The 20,618-nt window shown below is 37.1% G+C and overlaps 1 protein-coding gene across 1 annotated transcript in view; it reads left to right on the top strand.

Annotated features, from left to right (window-relative positions):
• LOC140155816 (EH domain-binding protein 1-like) overlaps window positions 1-20,618 on the top strand; it is a 104,811-nt gene that overhangs the window by 29,439 nt on the left and 54,754 nt on the right. The window contains 4 exon segments of the mRNA XM_072178804.1: window positions 6,137-6,194; window positions 18,018-18,113; window positions 18,774-18,830; window positions 19,565-19,746. Of these exon segments, the coding sequence (XP_072034905.1) occupies window positions 6,137-6,194; window positions 18,018-18,113; window positions 18,774-18,830; window positions 19,565-19,746 (393 nt within the window).

The following is a 20,618-nucleotide window of genomic DNA, read 5'->3' as shown; positions in this document are numbered from 1 at the left end:
AAATGCGATTTTTAAATGCTATCTTATGAAGATAGCATCTTTAACCATAATGGGTATGACTATGTTACGAATATAAAACATTATCTGACTAAGATAGTCTAATTGCTATCTTATGAAGATAGCATGTGCAATAGCCAACTTATAAAGATATCATAAATACTATTTATGTCTTCTGCAGAGATGATAACACAGGGTAGTAGCTATCTTATGTGGTGATAATAGTATGTGTAATATTTATAAAAATGTCATTTCTTGCAGCTATCTTATGAAGATAGCAACTTTAAATGTTACATGTATCTAGTGCAGATAGCATCTATTAAGCTGAATACTACATCGCTGAGCGATAGCAATCTTTTCTGGTTTTAACCTATGAGGTAGATCGCTTTTTGATGTGTTGGGAAGAGCATGTCACCTCATTGGTCAAATACAAAATCTCTCGTCGCTCAGCGATGGAGTATAAATTTTAAATATTAAATATCTGTAACATTTAACAGCTGGTTATCAAAGAAGAAAGAATCTTTCGAAACTATATCCTAGAACTAAAACATATTGTAATGTTATATCCCTGACAAGTTATATATTTTGTAACTACATTTTTAAAGTTGTTCTGATAAGATCTAATAAAAGCTTTCAAGTTATAATATCACTACTTGTACAGAATGTGGTCATGGCCATTTCCCCTGTTCGGAGGTTCAGTTCATTTGTTTGCAAGGGATTCTTATCCCAACCGAAGCAGTGCCTCGAGAGATGATGTCATTGTAAAAGCCGCAAGTGACACAGGCATCAAACTGACCTACTTATGGCAGATTTTCCCCAAAATTTACTCAAAAAAAGTTCAAACAAAACTTGATTCTTTGTTTAAGAGACATATGATCCCATTGTAAGCCGGGATAACGTGTAAAAATGTATATAGAGGAAAGTACAGCGTAGTTGTTGTAGATACTTTATGTAATGAAACTAGATTCTAAATCAAATTTGGTTTAAACAAAAGATGGTGGGCACTGTTTAGTGTGGTTGTAAAGAATCTCTATTTTCGCTAGGATGGTCTGAATTGTTACTTGTTTTGCTTCTAAACATGACATAGTTTCTCGGTGTAACCGTAACCCAAAATAACATGTATTGAATTCAAAATAACAAGCATTTAACCCTACATACATGTAACAAGCTTTTAAGCCTTAATAACATGTGTAAAACCGAATATTTGGCTGTTAATACTTGATTTCTTTTTCAATATAGTGGATTATATCTGGACATTCTCCATGGCAAGAGAAAAGAACGCGGCTATTCCTTATAAAATGTTCCTTTTAAAAGTTGCCTTTTTAAAGTTGTTAAAGTACCGCAAGTTTTACGTGACTGGTGTTATGTATAGTAGCGTGATTTTCACACATTGGCTGTGATGTCGAGGAAAACACTAGTGCCTTGTTCAGTTTGTACAATTCAGAAAAAGTGACATAGGAATTCGAGCGGCGAGCAATCAGGTGTTCTGACTATTACTACCGCTATTGACAAACATATCAGGAAAGCCAGACTAAAGGTATTTTTTCCTCTCGCTCATTCTCTCGTTCTCTTTTTCCTGTCGTGGTACAATGAAACATCCCGTCGGCAACATTGCGCCTTGAGCGTTGCCCCTGATTTGGAGGTGTCAAACTTAACAGATTGAACGGAATGAACTGGAGTGATTCTTGTATGTGATGTGTTCACAGGTATTTTGGGTTTCCACTTTGGTTGTTATTGGCATAATGTGTTTGTAGTCCAAGGAACCCCAAATGTCACTAAACATCATGGTAATTAATGTACAAAAAATTACAAAAGCAGAAGGAAAATCCAGGCATTCTCGGACTAAAAGCACACCTGTGTTGACACACCGAGTCGTGACTAGGCCCAGCGGGCATCCCCGGATTCATTTTTTTTTTGCAAACAAGAAGGAAAAAAAGTTTGAAAATCGCTCGCAGGGTAAACGCAAGCTTGCCTGAGTTTACAAGGTGGTAACATTGTCGGCACTCTTATGAACTCCATTGAAAAAACTGTGTTACGAGGGACGCCCTTCTAACAATTTTTTTTATTATTTTTCTTGAACTTGGCTTTCGTTGCTCAAGGCTTCTTTATTTTTTATTGTGTGTGTGTGAACTTGGCATTGGATTGCTCAGGGCATCATTTACATGCTCAGTCGACTCTGAAATACGGGGCTATTCTTTTGGTGAAAAGTAATGAGGATTAAACTTGAAAAATGCCAATGCGTGTAATTGACTAGTGTTCACCTTTTTGAAGCCTAGAACTAGTTGACTAATTTGACCAGCTCATTCTTTTCTTGAAATATCTGTTTTTATTGAGTGTGATAGACGGAATGTATAGATGGCAAGGAGAGTGGGCTGGATAGGGTACTTACTCTCTGTAACATCAAGAGTGAGTTTTAAAAGAGGCTGATGAATAGAAATATTAACGTTAGCTATAGAATACACTGCACCCTAAAACACTCTATCCTGAACAGGTACAGTATCTTTAACACTAGCCCCAAATTCTAACTCTAATCCTAAACCCTAATTTATAATCCTAACCTTAAATGCTATGCCCTAAAACAAAGTTTGCAAAGGGTAGTTCTATTGTTATGCCAATATGATATGACTGAGCATCAAGAGCAATTTTAATTGGAAAGTCTTAAGTCAGGACATATGAGAATTTTTATGTTAAATCACAAGATACTTCTTGAAAACCCTTAAACTTTCCAGGGAAAGAGGACCAAGAAAAAATAACAATATAGGTATTCTGTTATTCATATATGAGGGGGAGGGGCAAAAAAAACCTGTTCCCAGAAATGGTGTAACTCTGTCATGTAACCACCCCCTATTCCATAGTTTGCCCATGTACTGATCCATGGCTGTATTGCATCATAAATATTTGCCTTAAATTTGAAAACTGTAGCCCATGAAGACCTCTCCTGTAAATTAAACTTACTTCTTATTATGGATATTGAGTATACCAAGTTGTAAGAATTATTTCAATTTGAATCACAAATACAAAGCAAAAGACAAACAATAAAGGGACATGAAACTAACTGTCAGGCCATGGTCTTTTTATTTACAACAAAACTTGTACTTAATCATTCCAGTTTGATGTTTCTAGTTTTCTAATAAAGCCCCCATAATTTAAAAAGAATTCAATGCATAATACAATTGTAGTTTTATTGCGTAAAACATTTGCTGCCTAATAAAAGCCACAGAATATCTTGAATTAAAAAAAAAAGTTTTTGCCCCCTGAAACAAATAAACTTGACCATCAAGAACGAGCTCAGACAGTTGTAGCTGCACACACGTGCAGGCGGGCGGCTTCCTTTGGATCTCCGCTGTACCAATAATCAGCACAATATCTTAGCAAACTGCTGTCAGTCATCGTCGAGGAAGTATTGTGTGGTGAGCTATAGATGAAAGGTGTTGGGCTTGTATGAAAAGGTTGAGTTAGCAAACGACTCGGGCCAAAAGGTCAGCCAGCCGGCGTACTCGACTGGAAATAAATGCAAAGAAAAACCTCGGCTTGAACAAGAGGCACTGAACCCCATTCTTTCACCCGGGCTTGCCTTTTTCTCTCCCCTCTCTCTTTTTTATTGTTATTAGTTCGGTTTTGCACAATAGATGGCAGTTTGTTTGAAAAGTACGGAAGTCAATTGAGCGTTATAAGGAGGACGTTGACATATATATTAGTGCACGGTGGTGCACAGCCAAATGAAGCAAGTTTTGTTAAAAGAATGACTGTGTAGCTTTAGCGATCATTTGAAAATCACAAACCACACACCTAATTATTTCAAAGCAATTTCTTAGCTGTGTATAATGAAGGGTCTAACCCGTCACATAGTTAACATTGATCGTTGACAACATACCGGCTATAGTAGGGGCGGTAATCGAGAACATTGGCGCTAGACCACCTAATATATTCTGCTGCTAACTTGAATCGCCAAACCCATTCATCAACCACAGCAATGTAATACAACTTGTTGTCAGGTTTGTCGTAAAAAGTTCTCGCCGCGACAAATTGCTGTAGAAAGTGATATATCGCAGCTATTCTGTACCTCAAACCCTACACAATAGTAAACAACTAAGATGGATGGTGTATATCAATTGGGAATGTTGGAGAATTATTTCTCTCTCACTTTCCCTTGAGTTCACTGACTTTGCCAATTTTAGTCGCAAATACTCAAAAATCCATGTAGGTATATTATTTTTTGACGTTAGAACTAAATCAGTTATTACTTGTTAGACTTTGGCGAAGAATAGAGAATAAATATAGGCCCGTGAATATTTGAAAAACAGGTGTAGTTGTTTATTTGTTTTGTGAAAAAAAAAGTGATTGTTTCTCCGTTTTCGATACCAATAAGCATCAATGACTGGTCTGTTTGATTAACCAAGATTTGCCCATTCAAAATTGCCATTGACTCTTATTGTTACGGCACAGAAACCTGTTTTTCACGAGTTCAAGTAAATGTGTGTTTTATTTGCTTGATAAGTAAGGTGTATTTCATGATTGTGCGATGTACCCCAATGTCCATATTTTGTAGAGTAAGAGTACAGATATTACTCTATGGTATATATCCTTCTGTGGATGTGAGAGAGACTCTCTGAGAGGGGAAGGGGTAGAAGAAAGTGGATAATAGAAATAGGGTATTCCAGTTAAATTCCACACACCCTCTGTGGAAGACTTCCATAGAGGGTGTGTGGAATACCCTATTGGAAGACATTACCTTAATCTACCACTCAGGGGTGTATATTTCATATGGAGTCACACATTTAGGTAACACCATTTGAAATTCACACTCCCCTGTGTGGGGCATGAAGGACGTGTCTTCTATAGGGGGCGTGTGGATTTCAACTGGAACAGCCCGATGAAAACCCAAAAGGAAACAACTTTTTATCCATAGGCAGGTGTAGCAGATCATTTGTGGAACATTGGGAGATGGTTTCTAAATTTGGTGGGAAATGAGGAACCTCCCCCAGTGAGGAGTCTTATCCCCTCTTGCTCCCCCTGTGGGATGCTGGTCCTGCTATTGAAGATTTTTCAGATTTTTTAAATATTTTTAGCCAATATGGACAATGTTTGTTAAATTTTTGCCCGCTCATGTCCTTGACAGTTATCTTGCCTGCCTTTGCCCCCCTCCCTTTTTTTTTGAAAAAGTCCTGGCTATGTGACTGATTTTAATAGTAGAAAGTGGCAGTCAAAGAAATGCTATCTTCTATATGCTTTAGCATAATATGGCCTTGGAGATGCCATTCACAATGAAACAGTTTGAAATCATATCACTTTTTAGTAAAACTTGAGCATCCTGCTCAAAATCAGTTTTGTAACACAGACTATAGTTTAAAATGGTCCCTATTTTGAAACTTACAATTACATACTTCAGTGGTATAGAGTGTTTCCCCCAGCTCAAAATAGGTGGAGAAAGTTGACCAAAATTGTGATTTTTCTTTTTGCTTTTGGCCTGTTTCAAATCAAATCAAAATGCACTTCATTTTGGCCCAGTTCAACATTAACAATTTTGGCACGCTTCATATGCATTCAGTCTGGTAAAGTCATGCTGGGAGTAGGACAATTTACAATTATAAGCCCTTGGAAAAATTGTCTAATACGTGTACACATCTCTCATCCCTTAATTTCAAATTATATATTAAAAAACAGCATCGGATATGCATTGCATGTTTTGCGGAGATTGCGCTCTTCAAATTACAAGGCAGAATGAAGAGAACCGACTTCCCGTAACATTCTCAAAGTATGAAGTACCTGTTTGATTAATAAGTTACTGTGTGATCATGACAGTTAAAAGGGGTTTGATATAAGTTGTTATGACATGCATAATGGGAGCTTACAATGGAACACAGTGTGGTGAAACTGTACAAATAAACAACAACCTAACTACACAACATTCCTTGTGGTAGATGACTGTGATGGCAGGATTTTCCCCAGTGACAACGGCAGATTTTTTTTAGGGGGGTAGAAATGTTAAAATATGCAAGGCTTTATATAAAAATGGGAATTTGTTTGCCTCAAAAGTGTCATGTACTGCCATTGTTTACCCCTCCATGATTTCTGTCTAATTTTTGTCTAATTATTTTGTCATTTGTCTAATTATTTCATCTTTTTTTTTTACTTCCAGGCAACCAGACAAATTGTGTGTGATATGGACGAGAAGAGAAAGAAAGAGTTCTACACAGGTAACATAATAATTAATGTACATCATTGCTGCTATAATTTGAAGTTGAACTACAAGACGTATCAAAATGATTGATACCCATCAGTTTCCAGTGATTATGGACATGATTGCTACATCAAAATGCAACATAGGATCTGCATAATTTGTTGATTAATGTCATAAACAGTCACATAACAATAAATTATGGTCATTTTAAAAGAACCCTATGTTGCATTTGGAAGAAGCAGGCTTTTCAATAAGCATCATAACTGATTGGTACCAATCATTTTGATACAGCCTGTATCATGCAGATCTGTGTCCCACAACCATGACAACTAGGAGCTTAGATTTAGAGGTAGTTGCTTAGATGGTATTCATTTCACTTAGATAGCACAGTGTAGCACTAGCCTCTAAACCTTGTGGGTCTTGGAAGGAAGGGGTCTACAAACTCTTTACTATGTTAGAACTTTAACAAATTTGGGTCCCAAGTGGTCAAATTTGGTGGTCCTAGACCTGCAAATGCAATTTGGTTGCTGTACAGTATATTTTTTTATTCTTCCAAGTTCCTAGTATGCTGATTGTCGATCGCGTAGAAGAGGTGTGGTCTCCACCCCTTCTACGCACGGATGACCAATGGGTCACCCGTCTTGTTATTATGACTGCTGATCAGCCAATCAGCATTCACGCCCGTATACGCACAATGCCCAATGCATAACTCTGAAGAATTCAAAAAGTTACAGTCGACCCACAAATGCAGGTTAGTGCTAACCCTGCTTGGAGATGGTGTAACCTCATTCCCAGGGTGTGATAATGATGATGTGAATAGTGATCACATCTGGGAATGATGCTACAGCTAGTTTCTTTGGGGAAAACAGTGATCAGGGTCACTGTTGAGGAAGCTAAAAATTGTATACACTTTATTAACATTGTCAGAAATATTTGTCCTCTAAAAGAATTTTATTTGCCATGATATTTGGGTTTTTTCTGTCAATCTTGCAAATCATATTTTTTCATTTAGATCAAAATATGTTTTCAAATACTTCCAATCATAACTGTATAATACAACCATCAAACACAAAAGAGATGTTTATTATTTTCTCCAAAAAAACTAATTATTGAGTTTGAGTTTGACTACAAAAGAAGTAGGCCTAAAGGTTAAAGATACCAAGGATGATTTGCCAATCTGAAAAGTTTTCGGAATTAAGCCGCACAAAAACAAACTTGAAAAGCCGGGACTACGCAATATAGCACAATGAAAATTTGGTTGTCATATTTTGCAAGTTTTGCAAAGCCACAAAAACAAACTTGAAAGTGGGTGGAAATCGATTCAGCAAGTCAGAATTTGATTGTCATAATAACAAGCTCTAATAGGCATCAAAACCAGAATATTTGTTCTCTTTGGACGCATCCGAGCTAAGAGGTCACAAAGTCCACTTCAAAGTTGTCGACTGGGTCACGGCAGGTCAAACGACCGATGATTCGCCAACCCACCAAATTTCCGCTCCACTTGTGGGGCCAAACGCTCCACGCAACCGCAGTGTTGTTGATGGCCGCTCAAGCCCAAAATGACAATTGTTCTATCATCAAACCATGCTAATGAGGGGTCTTTTGTTGTTGATTACCGATACGATCTTCTACCGCATGCCTGTTTAACACCAGGTGTTGGTCATACTCAATGAAAATAAGTAACCACCACTCCCCCCACTTTACACAAAAATAACACCCCCTTAATAAGGTTAAAATGAGCAAGAACTAATTTATATACAGTGAGTGCGGCTTCATTGAAGGGCAATGTGTGGCAACTTCTTTCTAATTTGTCACAAATTATCATATCAACCTCTATATCAAGAATAGGAATGTTTGTACTTATATTGACTGACTTTTAATATGGATGTCAGAAATCGTTATATGATTTTTTTTAAATTTCCCAATACATTTGTGATCTGTTAAGCTGCAGTTAAAAAGTTACGAGGAGAACGGGTTAAGTGCCCCCTGGCGAAAACGGTCAATAAAACACTACCAATTAACTCCCGAAAATTGCCACCCCCTTATACGGCCCAGCGAACTGACCACAACATTCACAAGGACCAATAAAATAATAGGAATTGCGGGACAATAAACTCAGTGGTCCTTATGATATTCTTTTTTATTTTTCACCAAGAGAAGGTGAGTGCTGATATGGCCTAGATTTTACTGCTAAGAACAATTGTCTGTGCATTCTTTTTCTTTTTCAAAATTTACAATTTATATGGACGAATTATACTCCACTTGCTTGCACAAATAGAACGGTCAAAATAGGTAGATGACCCTCGAATTGTGCTTTTCATTCAGTCGTGTGTATTGACCGATAACTGAAAATAAGGTTGCATGCCATGTGTACTTTTCTCCTATTTGACACCCTGACTTTTTTTTATCAGAAGTGCGCTAATTTCGGATTATTTTGTACCTGGCTAACAAATTGGCGCAAACTTAACTTGTTACGGGATAATCTCTTATTTTGACAATATTTTTTAGTGGATTTGGAGTGGTGTAAATCAGCGGGATTAGTAGCGAGGATTACAAGAAGTCAACATTTCAGAAATGATTACTGCTGAGAACTATAATGAGAATTGGCAGAATGGATTAAATCCTTTCTCAGTTTCAATATGGCTGCTAGATTTTTTTTCAAAAGTTTTCTTATATCATAACAAGAACTACTGGCCAAGAATTACTCCCGCTGCCAGAAAATTGTGGAACCATTTTTTTCTCCTCCTAAATACAGAGTTTGTAAAGACTTAAACAAACGTCAGGAAGCATTAATATTATCCTTTAACTGGGAATGTGACACAAAATTGGAAGTCATGTCCAGAAGTAGTTAATGGCCAAAATATCATATATGGCTTTTTTGTGTTTCTGAAATAAGGCCCTGAGTATAGACTGTACAGAATTCACACATTAGGCCTATAACTTATGAAAAAAGTGCTATGTGGTGAGCCTATTGAAGAGCATACAGAAAATTAGCACTACTCTAAAAAAACTTTTGTCAAGAAGTCAACAATACTTTCCTTATTTCAAAATCCTCCCTCCCCAATAAAAATTGTTTCAGGAAAGGAAGAAGAGAATAGCCAAAACAAATTTCTAAGGCCAATGTTTACAAGGTATTTGTTGAGATACATTATTCCCAAAATAATAGAGGCCGTCAGCGTGACGTCATCTTGTGGGTACAGGCTGCGATGGTCGTTCAATCTCCATGCGTGAACAGCAAAATCACCGTGGTGATGCATGATAACAGCTGCGTGGCAAGCTGCGCCCTGCGCGTAGTGTCCGACGCAGAATCCCGCGTATCATTTGTACTCACAAGATGGCGAAAGTCTGACGGCCTCTATTCACTGGCAGTTTATATATAGTTTAGACACATGTGTATACATCCATATCATAAGGATGCGCTTGTCGCTCTTCATAAATACCAGACTTATCTCAAGTGGAGTTCATTTCAAATTCAAATCATCCCCAAGTCACATGGTTTAGGAAATGTTCTATGTATACCTAAACCATGTGACTTGGAAATGAATTTGAAATGCCCTCCACTTGAGATGAGTCTGGATTTATTCCCAGCTATTATGTAAAAAGAGACATTTTATGTAGAAGCTGACAAGTGTATGCTTTTCATATGGATATACACATGTGGGTTTTTCTCCAGTCTCTGGATTTGTGGAATCAGTTAGTGGAAAATCTGTCATGCAACCAGCATAGGACAAAAAATGTTATCTTTTGGTGATAAATGTAGTCAGAAATTTCACCAAAATTATGAAGATCCCATATTAAAAGGAAGCCAATTCACAAAGTGATCAATGCTAATTTCTTTTCAGTTTCAGTCTATAGATAGCTAATGTAGTACTTGACAAAATTAAATACATTCAAGTGCCCATGTGTCCACCTGCACATCATTACTAGTTTTGATAAACCATCAAAAACCATTGTCATTTCCAGTCTTCCTAATTGCAATTCGATTTCCGTTTTTAATTTGTAACCAATTACAAAAGGTGTCTAAATCATTGTCAAAAAAGCAATTATCATTAATTGCTACCCCATCCCAATGACAAATTTGAAGTAATTTGCTTCTATTGTTAGGAGAATAAAAAAATAAATCCTCAGCTACCACAGCCACACTTATAGTTTTGCACTCATTCAGAGAACTTTTAAATTACTTCAAGCAATTAAAGCCCTAGAGCACACCCCGATAATTAAACGCTCCACTTCTCAAATTTTCCTGTCTTTTTCTTCTTTTTCTCTCTCTCTTATTCCTTCAAATTGTTGCCAAACTTTGCACCCCTGGTTGTACACACCGCCCAGTAACAACAAAGTTATTATGTGATCTGTCAGTTATGAACATGGTATAAAGCGCCAGCGGTGTGGAACTCAGGGAAATAAGTATGGAGTCTAATAGCTCCTTTGTGATATAGCCTAGCCTGGGTCTTTATGATTGTGGAGAATATAATATGATGAACTTGTAGAAAGGTGTATGTGACATGATCAAGGGGAATAATTTTATTTTTTACAAATTTTTTAACGTCAGTTCTCCAAAAATGCTGTTTTTATGCAAACTTCTCGTTATACCAACTTAAAGAGATAATTTACAGTTGCTGAAAACAATAAGAAGCAAAACAATGAAGTCAAGATTGATATTTAAGAATAGCGATATTGGACTCATTTTTTATCATGTCGCATATTTGGAAGACTCGGATAATTCATCTGTTCAAAGTGTGTTCCCAAGAAAGAAATAGACTTGCATAAATATTTGTGCATTTTTTAGGCTTATAAGGTGAGAAAATCACTTGTATTAAGATTCTTTGGCCTTAGAATCTCCAGATGGGTTCTTCCATACATGTGTGCTGAAAACTCAAAATTCCTTAGTTTAGTCATCCTCAGGAATTGGTTTCACTTTTCCACTCACCATACATTCTAAATTTTCCAAAACCCCCGCTTTTTGAAAATTGGCATTACACTTGTATAAAAAATGGAATGAAACTGGAATGCCTAGGGACAGAAAACTTTTGAAACAGCCACAATTGTAATAGCGATACCGCACCCAGCAGCTATTGTGGTTCTGACCGTTTTCCGCTCAGATCCCAACGTGACATAAAGATCCCTAGGCTATACCAAGACTATTCACTGTCCACTTCCACCCCTACAATAGATTGCCAATTTTTAAACTTTTTTTGTTCAATGCCATTTTGTATTGTTGAACTTTTTTATTTTGTCTATATTGAATCTCTCTTACTATATTGCAGCTGTACTTTTTTTTTTTTTGCCCATTTTGTTTAAAAAATGAAATACTTTTGTAAGCTTCAAGGACTGTTCTATTATAATACTTTCTAGGAGTATTGGTCCAAATATTTTAGGAAGTTAACCCTTTAAAAACTTACAAATGATGAGATTCTATACCTTGTAAAACAAAAATGTAATATAATTTTGTCAGATTATGCACTTTAAGATAATTTTAAAATCAGTGAAAAAGAAATCAAAAGTTTTTGAAAATAGCTTGGATAAAAATTGTTTAGCAAATTTTAGTCATGATTTGTTTTAGTAAAAAAGAAGTATAAAGATTAAGTAAACAATGAAGTACGCAACGTTTTTGGACATCCTTGGTGATTTAATTGTATTGGGAATCCAGTTTCCTTTTTTTTCATAATATGTATTTTACTGCCATAGTAAATCTGTTAATCCATTTGGGAACAACTTGTTTTATTTACTTTTCTTCATAATATATATTTTATTTTCCACCAAAGTCGCATTCCCCAAAAGTTGCAATCAAAATAATCACAAGCTTTCCCAGCGGAAAGTGGAACAAAACACGGACTGTCCCGGGTGAGGAAGGACGTCCAAAATGGTGCAAAGAAAAGTATTGTGTGTACAGCTTGAGGAAGGAATAATTGTATTTAGGAGGGTTTTTTGGTAAAAATCAACAAAAAAGTGACTGGTTAAGCAATAAGCAAACATCAGATTTGGGTGGATTTTTTTGGTTTACAAGGAATTTAGTTGGCTGAGAAGGTGTAGCGTTTGGAAGGCTTTTCAGTGTGGGATAGTTAAGCTTTAAACTGGAGCTGACAGGGAGTTTGAGCCTGTGGCTTTCCTTCTTTAGAACAAACTTAAAGAACAAACAAACTTGTTGAATTTGATTGAAACAGTCAGTAGCAATTTGATGTAGGTTTGATGGAAATTCAAGCATATTTTCATTCCTGGTAAAAATGTATATACCTTACTAAGCGGGGCTTTGACTTAAAGCCATAATGTGTGATTTGCTTCACAGCGACGCCCTCAATTTTACTTGGATTTTTACTTTTTGCATAATTATAATACCCAGTGGTGTACTAAAATACCACGTAAAAAATAAGCCTGAAGTGCTTCAATAACAGTAAAATTTAACTTTTTATATTAAAACCGAGTCGACCCGGTTTTATTCCAAGTTCATCGATCGACTGCTTGCTAACATCTCCCGTGGATGTCAGCTTATATGTGCACACGTCGAGCGCGATGCTCCGTGCAGTATTACATGTTATGATCAACGAGCGTAGTACACACATTGTAGGCGCTGGACTGAAATTGAAATTTTCTTTGTTATACGCTGGCGAAGTTACGTAATAATCGGATTAACTACCATAGCAATAGGTACAAACAATTTTTGATTATATCGCTGCACTTCTACGCTTCATGCAGTACCTCTGCATTGAACCATAGATGTCAAAGAAATGCTAATCACTTGCACCTGTAAGATTAGTCTCTTTGAAAAGAGCGGTATTGTATTCAATCTATTATTATGATTGACGACAGGTGATGAGTGCAACCTGCTTGTAGTGCAGCGCGGTATATTCAAAATTGTTTGTACCTATTGCTATGGTAGTTAATCCTATTAATTACGTAACTTCGCCAGCGTATACCTCATTTGTTTGGCTCGAAATTGAAAGGGGATAATATGATCAGTGAAAACAAACATTTAAATTGGAATCTATTCTTTTTGCAAATCACACATTATTGCTTTAATTGTAACATCACAGTGACATTCAACATTAGAAAAATTGGAAAATGTATCATGGACAAAATTGGCTTAGTCGTAGAATACATACTTTTGAAAAGAGGAATGCAAGATTGAAATAATGTATGAATTGAAAAACCAAATGTGTTCACTTCCACCTTTTTAAATTTCAAACAAGAGAAAAAAAAAAAGCTATTCAAATTTGTACATTTGAAATACTTGGTAGTAAATCATAAAGGAACATTGAAATAGGGAAAGTGGGGTGTAATTGAGGCGGTACTCAAATAACTCTTTGGGATGCATAGATTTAAAAAATGCAGGCTCCAGACATAAAATGGGGTCTTTAGAACTAAAATGGGGCTCTATTTTGAAGGAAATTTGAAGGAAAATAGGGGGTCTCCAGGGGGTCTCCAGATTGGAAAAAGAGCATGAGGGGATGGGACTTCCAGGACAAAAAAAGAGCTTGAAAATGGGTCTTGAGGGTGGCACTTACATGTAGCGCAAATATGCAGAGTACCCCCAGGGGTGTCATTTACTTTCAAATTTAAGGATGCTTTTTTTTATCAAGATTACAAAACCAGTTTTGTATTGCTATCCCATGGGATTCTGCAAAAAGATATATCAAAGTTTGAACTTTGTTTTTACTAGAACAAGAAAAAGGGTTATAACAATTTTTCTTCCAACTCCCAACTGCCAATTGTCCCTTAAAGCTATGGCAGAGTGGCAGGCCAGCGTGTTTGCGTGCACACACGCTTTTGGGATGTTTTATTCAGTAAAACAGTCACAAAGATGAAGGAAACTAAGAGGCCATATCTTGAGAAATCAGACTTGAAATTTCATTATGTTAGAGAATTAAAGTGTGTCTTAACTCTAGGCTACATGTTCATAGGAGGGTCGGAGGAGGAGTGGTTTTGTTAACATGGGAATTAAAACTGTATTAAAAAGCGATTATGGGCCGTTTTTTGGATTATTACCAAAAACTTGGGGATTTAGCTCACATTGAAGCCTGTAGGGATTTTTCATAAATAACAAATTGTTTCATTATGAAAATTTTAAGCTTAAACCACTTTAGATGTGTTTGTTGGATGAGAATGTTGACTAAGTCAACTAACATAACTAATTATGCCCTAATATTTTGAGATTTTTTTGTTTCAGATTTCTTGGACCCATCGGGCATATTAATAAAGATATATTAATTTTGTTGTGAATGTTAGCCTTAATCACATGAAGTGTTTTGAGTATACATGTATGGGCAATGTTGACAATATCAGTAATTAGTTTTGACTCAAATATGCTGTTAATTTGACAAAATCTGCCATTAATTTGATTAAATCTGCGCTCTAATGTTTTACTGTTATCACTGATGACAATGTTGTTGTTTAGCCTCGGGATTTCATTTTCATACCGGGATTACCATTGTTTGAAGGCATATTTTGACTTCTACTGCATGGATCTGACTGAAACAATGAAATTTTACAATCTTTCCACATTGTTTTTCATTGAGTTGTCAAAATTTCCAAAATGTTCCCCTTAGCCCCAGTCCTGAAATGTGTACGGTATTTCAAGATATCTTCAGTTTGCCAAGAAAAGTTTGCCACTGGGGAGTACCTCGGCCAGCCAAGCTTTCCGTGCTCATATGTGCTTTCGCATGATGATGCAATCACATCATGTGGGATACTTGCGCTGGCAGTTACTTGGTGCTTTTTGGCGCTTTTGGTTGGGTCAGTGGTAGTGAACGCATCAATTAAGGGGGGAAAGTGGTTGCGTAATATCCTTAACTTCCTGGATGGAGAGGGAGGAAAGAATGAAGAAAGGAAGGAAGAAGATGAAGAGAAAACATTTTTACACTATGGACCACAATGGCCTCATCACAATGGCATAGTTAAATAACCTCAATTAAACAATCATAGTGCAACATTTGACCTCAAGATGCAGAGAATGAGTTTTAGTGCCCAAATTTTCAAAGGTCATTCCATGTATTGGGGTTAAAGAACTGCGCCCTTGATAGATGAGTATGTTGTGGATCCTAGTGTTAGTTGAAGTTTTGAACCCCGCCCCCTCAGATGCTAGACCCATGAATGGTGATAGCCTGCCACAGGAGTACCCGGGCCGGGCCGGCCAAGCTTTCTGTGCCCATATGTGCTTACGCATGATGATGTAATCGCACATAGGATACTTGCACTCGCAGATGCTTGGTGCTATAGCCTTTTGGTTGGGTTTGGATTAACTCATATTTTATGACAATACAGTTTATGTATTTGTATGTTATTAAAAATTATGATTACAAAACAATTGATACTTACTGGTTTACTAACCCGATGTTTTTCCTGTCCATTGCTAACACTGTGTCGCTTGCCTGCTATGGGTGCATACACTGACAGATGTCAACGGAGGTATAGATTCATTATATATTTCTTGTCATGCCTTGTTTGTTTGTTGTATGATTATGTCTGATGATGATGTCCATTGTATTTTCATTTGCATGAATTATATTTGTTAAGCATGCATCATCTACTTGGTGAAAGAAGCGCTGAAGTTTTATTGCTTGTTTTTGAGGGGAATGAAGGAAAGAATGAATGAAAGGAATGAGTGAAGAAAGCTGGAAGTGAAATAAATGAGTTTGAACTGAAGAAAAGGGAATGAAGAGAGAAAATGTAGACATGGCAGATAAAATGGCTTCAGAAAAAGTTAGTTAAAAAGTTCAAATGGAGCAATAAGGGGATAGAGAAATCAGAAAGAGAGTAATAAGGGGGATGGAGAAAGCAAGAGACAAGTTGAGGGGAAGAAGTGCAATAAGGGCTCATATTGAAATACCCTACCACGTTTTCACACAGAAAGAAGGCAGGATTCCCCTCGCTAAACGCGCCCCTCAGGAAAGCTCGGTCATAAAACGGATGGATTATATGCATCAGTGATACACCCTGCCCAGGATTTTAACAAAAGAAGGCTAGCACAGGAAAGCTGCAGGATGGCGCACACCTTCCTGTGTAAGGGAATTTCAATATGAGCCCTAACTTATCTGCAATAGCTACCAGGTGTCATATGTGTACAATGTAGAATGAAGAAATAGTCAAATATCTAGAAGGCAACTATTGCAGATAGAGCTGCAAAAATATTTGAGTGTTTTTTGAAAAGAATAAAAGAGGAAATGGAATTTTAAAAAAATGTGTGTTTAACAGGTATAAATTTATAATTGGAAATTTAAACTTATGATCTCAACACAAAATTAAGACGTACCTCAAATTTTCGGTCACAACTTAGACCTTCATCTGGAGACTGGCAACCCAAGTTTGGGATCAGTGACCTTTTGGACACTTGACCCCAAAACCCGGTCGTACACTCTCGGTAACTTGTATCGGCCCCCGTCGCGGTTGAGAGATGGTTGGTTGACTCTGATGTAAATTGACTCCTTCACACCCCTTTCAAAGTATCTAGCGTCCCGGCCGAGGTACGTCTTAATTTTGTGTTGAGATCATAAGTTTAAATGTCCAATTATGAAGTCTACCAACACAGATTAACTTTCATGCAGGTATAAATTTGTCTGCTTTATTATGTGTATGAAATGTACTGCTTGATTACATGTGTGTCAGACAGGGTTTTACCCTCCCTCCTTTAAGATCAGTAACCCACTAACCCCAGTATTGGGTGTGTTTTGGAAGCTTAGCATCATATGAAAACACTTAGGAAAGGCTACTTAACCATTTTGGTGTCCTCTTCCATCTGAAGAGTGACCCCACCCAGGTAAGACCCTGTCACATGTATAGTGCTATCGTAGTTTGCATGATTGTTTGTGGATGTAAATAGTTGTAGATTGTTTAATCAGATTGTTTTGTGTTCGAGTCATTTTTGTCTTATTTTTGAGAATTTGCATGCTGATGGTATGTTGTCAAGGTGTTTATTGATGTTATGCAGCATTACATGATCATTCTTTGTTACCTTTGAGTCCATTTTACTTAAGCTTGATCTATGGTGTAAGAACAATGTACTCATATGGTGGGTTTTTGTTTGTTTTTTGTTTTATTGCAAGAACTTCATATGGACGTCTGCTGCTCCATACAATAATTTTCTCATTGCATGATGTTCTTGGGTGATTCATGATGAAAGACTAAGACTTGCAACATGGGATAACTGCCCAAGACATCAAACTCACCACGTTAAATACTTTGTGCTGATCATGTTGATTTAGGGATTCAATCATGTTTCACCGTTGTTCACCACCGATTAACAACGATGCGCCGGACGCGAGTTGTTAATCGGTGGTGAACAACGGTGAAGCATGATTGAATCCCTTTCAACAACAAAACAAGCTAAAGATGTCTAATTCACATGAATTTTTCATTCGGAATGTCCGTTTGTCATTGCCACTCAACCTTACAATTAAGAAGATCGCGGTATTTCTCTGATGATATCAGCAATAAAACTAAAGAATAAAGCGGTAATATTTAGTTGTTACCGCCAACATAAGAGAGTTCATGTTTACGCATACGTTCCAGGCATGACGAATTTTACGTGCACATGAGTAACGCGTAACCTTGCGTTCACGTATACGCTACTGGACTGTGGATTCATCACCGATTAACAACGCTTGGCTGCTGTACAAAGGTATAGGAAGAGTTGTTGAATTGGACATGGGTATAGTGGCTTGAATTGAGTTCAAATTCGGTCCATGTCTGTCTATCTAAAACGTGTACTTAATCCTTGCTACTCTTCTTGCAACCCATAAGTATTCCTGTAAAAGACTTCACTTAATTTCCTTCACTTTAATATTAGTTGTCTTTCATGTTTCCTTTCTTGATGATACCATGTAACTTTTGTTCGTTGTGTTTACCACAGCTTCATCAATGGGTACCAGGAATCAAGGATCCATATCAAGGAACCATCGTGTGGACGGTACCTGAAAATGTTGAAATATCTGTCACAATGTTCAGGGTAAGTGTAGCTCACTTTTTGCAATGACATATCTTTCTATATAAATCCCATACTTGTAAAGACTCTACTGCAAAGTTGTAATGAGTCATGACTGGAGGTAAAATGAGGCATTGACTTGAGCGATATTCAGCTGACTCTACCCCATTGAATTTGTACAGTGACTTGACTCAAGCCAATATTTGGCGACTCCTTGAAGGAAGGTTTTATTTCAAACTCTAATCGTGACCCGCAGGTCAAATTGCTAGAATTGTACATTAAACACACCTAAACAGACACAATGCAATTTGCAGGCAGCAGCTTAATCAGCGCCAATATTGCAACATTGAAACAAACAACTATACAAATATCCCATCCAACCCAACCACATCCCCCCAAGTAGGCAATGAGGATAAAGTGCCTTGCCCAAGGACACAACACGTTGGCACGAGCGGGGCTCGAACTCACAACCTATGTATTATGAGTCGGGCGCCTTATCCACTCGGCCACACGTGCTCCTTACAACCCTGCTCTACTGTTATATGAAATAACACAGATAAAACATGTGTCAAGTATAGGAAGAAAGCCTTGTCAGGCTATTACCCAAGTACTGCCTGAACTTCAGGTAGTATAGAATTTAAATTTGTCTTTATTAATAGATTATTTCTCTTTGTATTTTTACAGGAAAACAGACCTGATGCAACATTTGAAGACAAAGACTGGACATTCATCATCATGGATGTAAGTGTCTACATTGTTTGCTATTTCTTTGTACAACTTTACACATATACATTGCATTCCATCACCTGTGTTACCCGTAGACAATGATGAAATTTTACAACACAATACAATTTAACATCGATTTTTAAGCGGATTTAATCCACCCAATTGGGCAGTAACAACACCATTTTGGTGCAGACAGGACCCAGTAATGGCCGACTGAATTCTGACCATCACTTGGCTCGATGGATTCGTCTATAGGATACATCCTCCCACATTATGTTGCTCTTGAACACAGTTGCCTTTCCTCCACAAATCCTCCTGGGATCAGAAATTTGCGATATGTGTCAGCCCCTTCAGCAGTAGGTGAAGCTAAGAAAGCTATCACACATCCTTGCAAGCTGGAGCACTACCACCTGCAGGTTACCCATTGCACACAATTTTCATTTTCACACATTTGAATATTGTACTCATCCAGCATCATATACTGTACATGTTTAAGGGTGCTGGTAACCGTTGACTCTACAGTCGCCAGCACGGTCAGCACCCTATTGGCAGCCCCATGCGTCTATCAAATTTGCAATACCCATAGATAGGAGGGCGAAAAGGGGAAAACACATTCTGCATTGGATTTTAAAATCTTTGCAAGGTCTCAGACATACTTTATGTGTACCTCATCATTGAATCATTTTCTTAATTACAGATACTTGTAAAGTTGACTTATTATCTTTGTATTAAATCTGTTATATCTCCAGGAATCCAGGAAAGGCAAGCGTCGACCACTAGCCCAGGCCACCATCAACATGAAGGATTTTGCCACCCTCGTGCCTACACAAGAAACAAGAAAGATAGAGTTAAGACCTATAAGCAAGAAATGTGTGTCGGGGGAATTGTCGTTTACAATATCATGTATGCTGCTCAAAGAAGGGTCTGCTACGTAAGTAGAGGGTACTGCTAATTGGTATTGTAATTAGTTGGGAAATATATAAGTTCTGGACAGTTCTGCCAAGAGCCATTACGGACATGGGGTATCGTGAATACGCACAGGCCCCCCTTTTTTGTGGACAGAATCTGACAAGGAGAGGGTGACACAAAATATTTTTCAGCACTTCTTAGGGGGTTAACAATCGCTATTGCAACAGCAATGAGAGATGTCCACATATTTATTTGCATTTTCTACTGCTGTTTTTTCTTTTAATATGTTTGGGCCCTTTAACCCCAGGCCTGGGGGTAACTTACCCCTCTCCTTCCACTCACAGAGTTATAGTTTCATTGTGTACATTAGGTGCTTGGAGAATGGCATATGAGAACCTGTCTCAATTTAATTACTTTTAAAACTAAATTTGTTACTACACTTTCTTAATATGTAATCTATTGTATTAAGATTTTATTTGACATGTTTGGAAAAAGAAAACAAATCGCCAATAATTTTCTTGTGCAAGATGGCGTTTTATGTTAACATAGTCCAAGTTATTTAGACCAACTTTTTATTGTTGTTCTTTTTTTCCCTCCAACATATATATTTGGGGTTTTTTTCACAATTTAAATTCAAATCTAGTATATTAAGATATTTGGGCTAGACTGTTTATTTTGCAACTTTAAAAAACTTTTTTTGGAAGTTCAAGTTCATACAAAACCAAATGGAATAGAAATAAAATATTATTAATTTTATCAAAACTTTTATCAACATTTTGTCAAACCTTTGAACTATAAGATAAGACTTCATAATTTCATGACAGTATTGTCCATGGTGTGTATAGTGTCATTTAAACAAATTAATCATTAATTTTGCACAACAACATATACATA

This window comes from Amphiura filiformis, chromosome 1, assembly GCF_039555335.1.
Source record: "Amphiura filiformis chromosome 1, Afil_fr2py, whole genome shotgun sequence".
Lineage (NCBI taxonomy): Eukaryota > Metazoa > Echinodermata > Ophiuroidea > Amphilepidida > Amphiuridae > Amphiura > Amphiura filiformis.
This window is presented reverse-complemented; position numbering and strand designations above follow the sequence as displayed.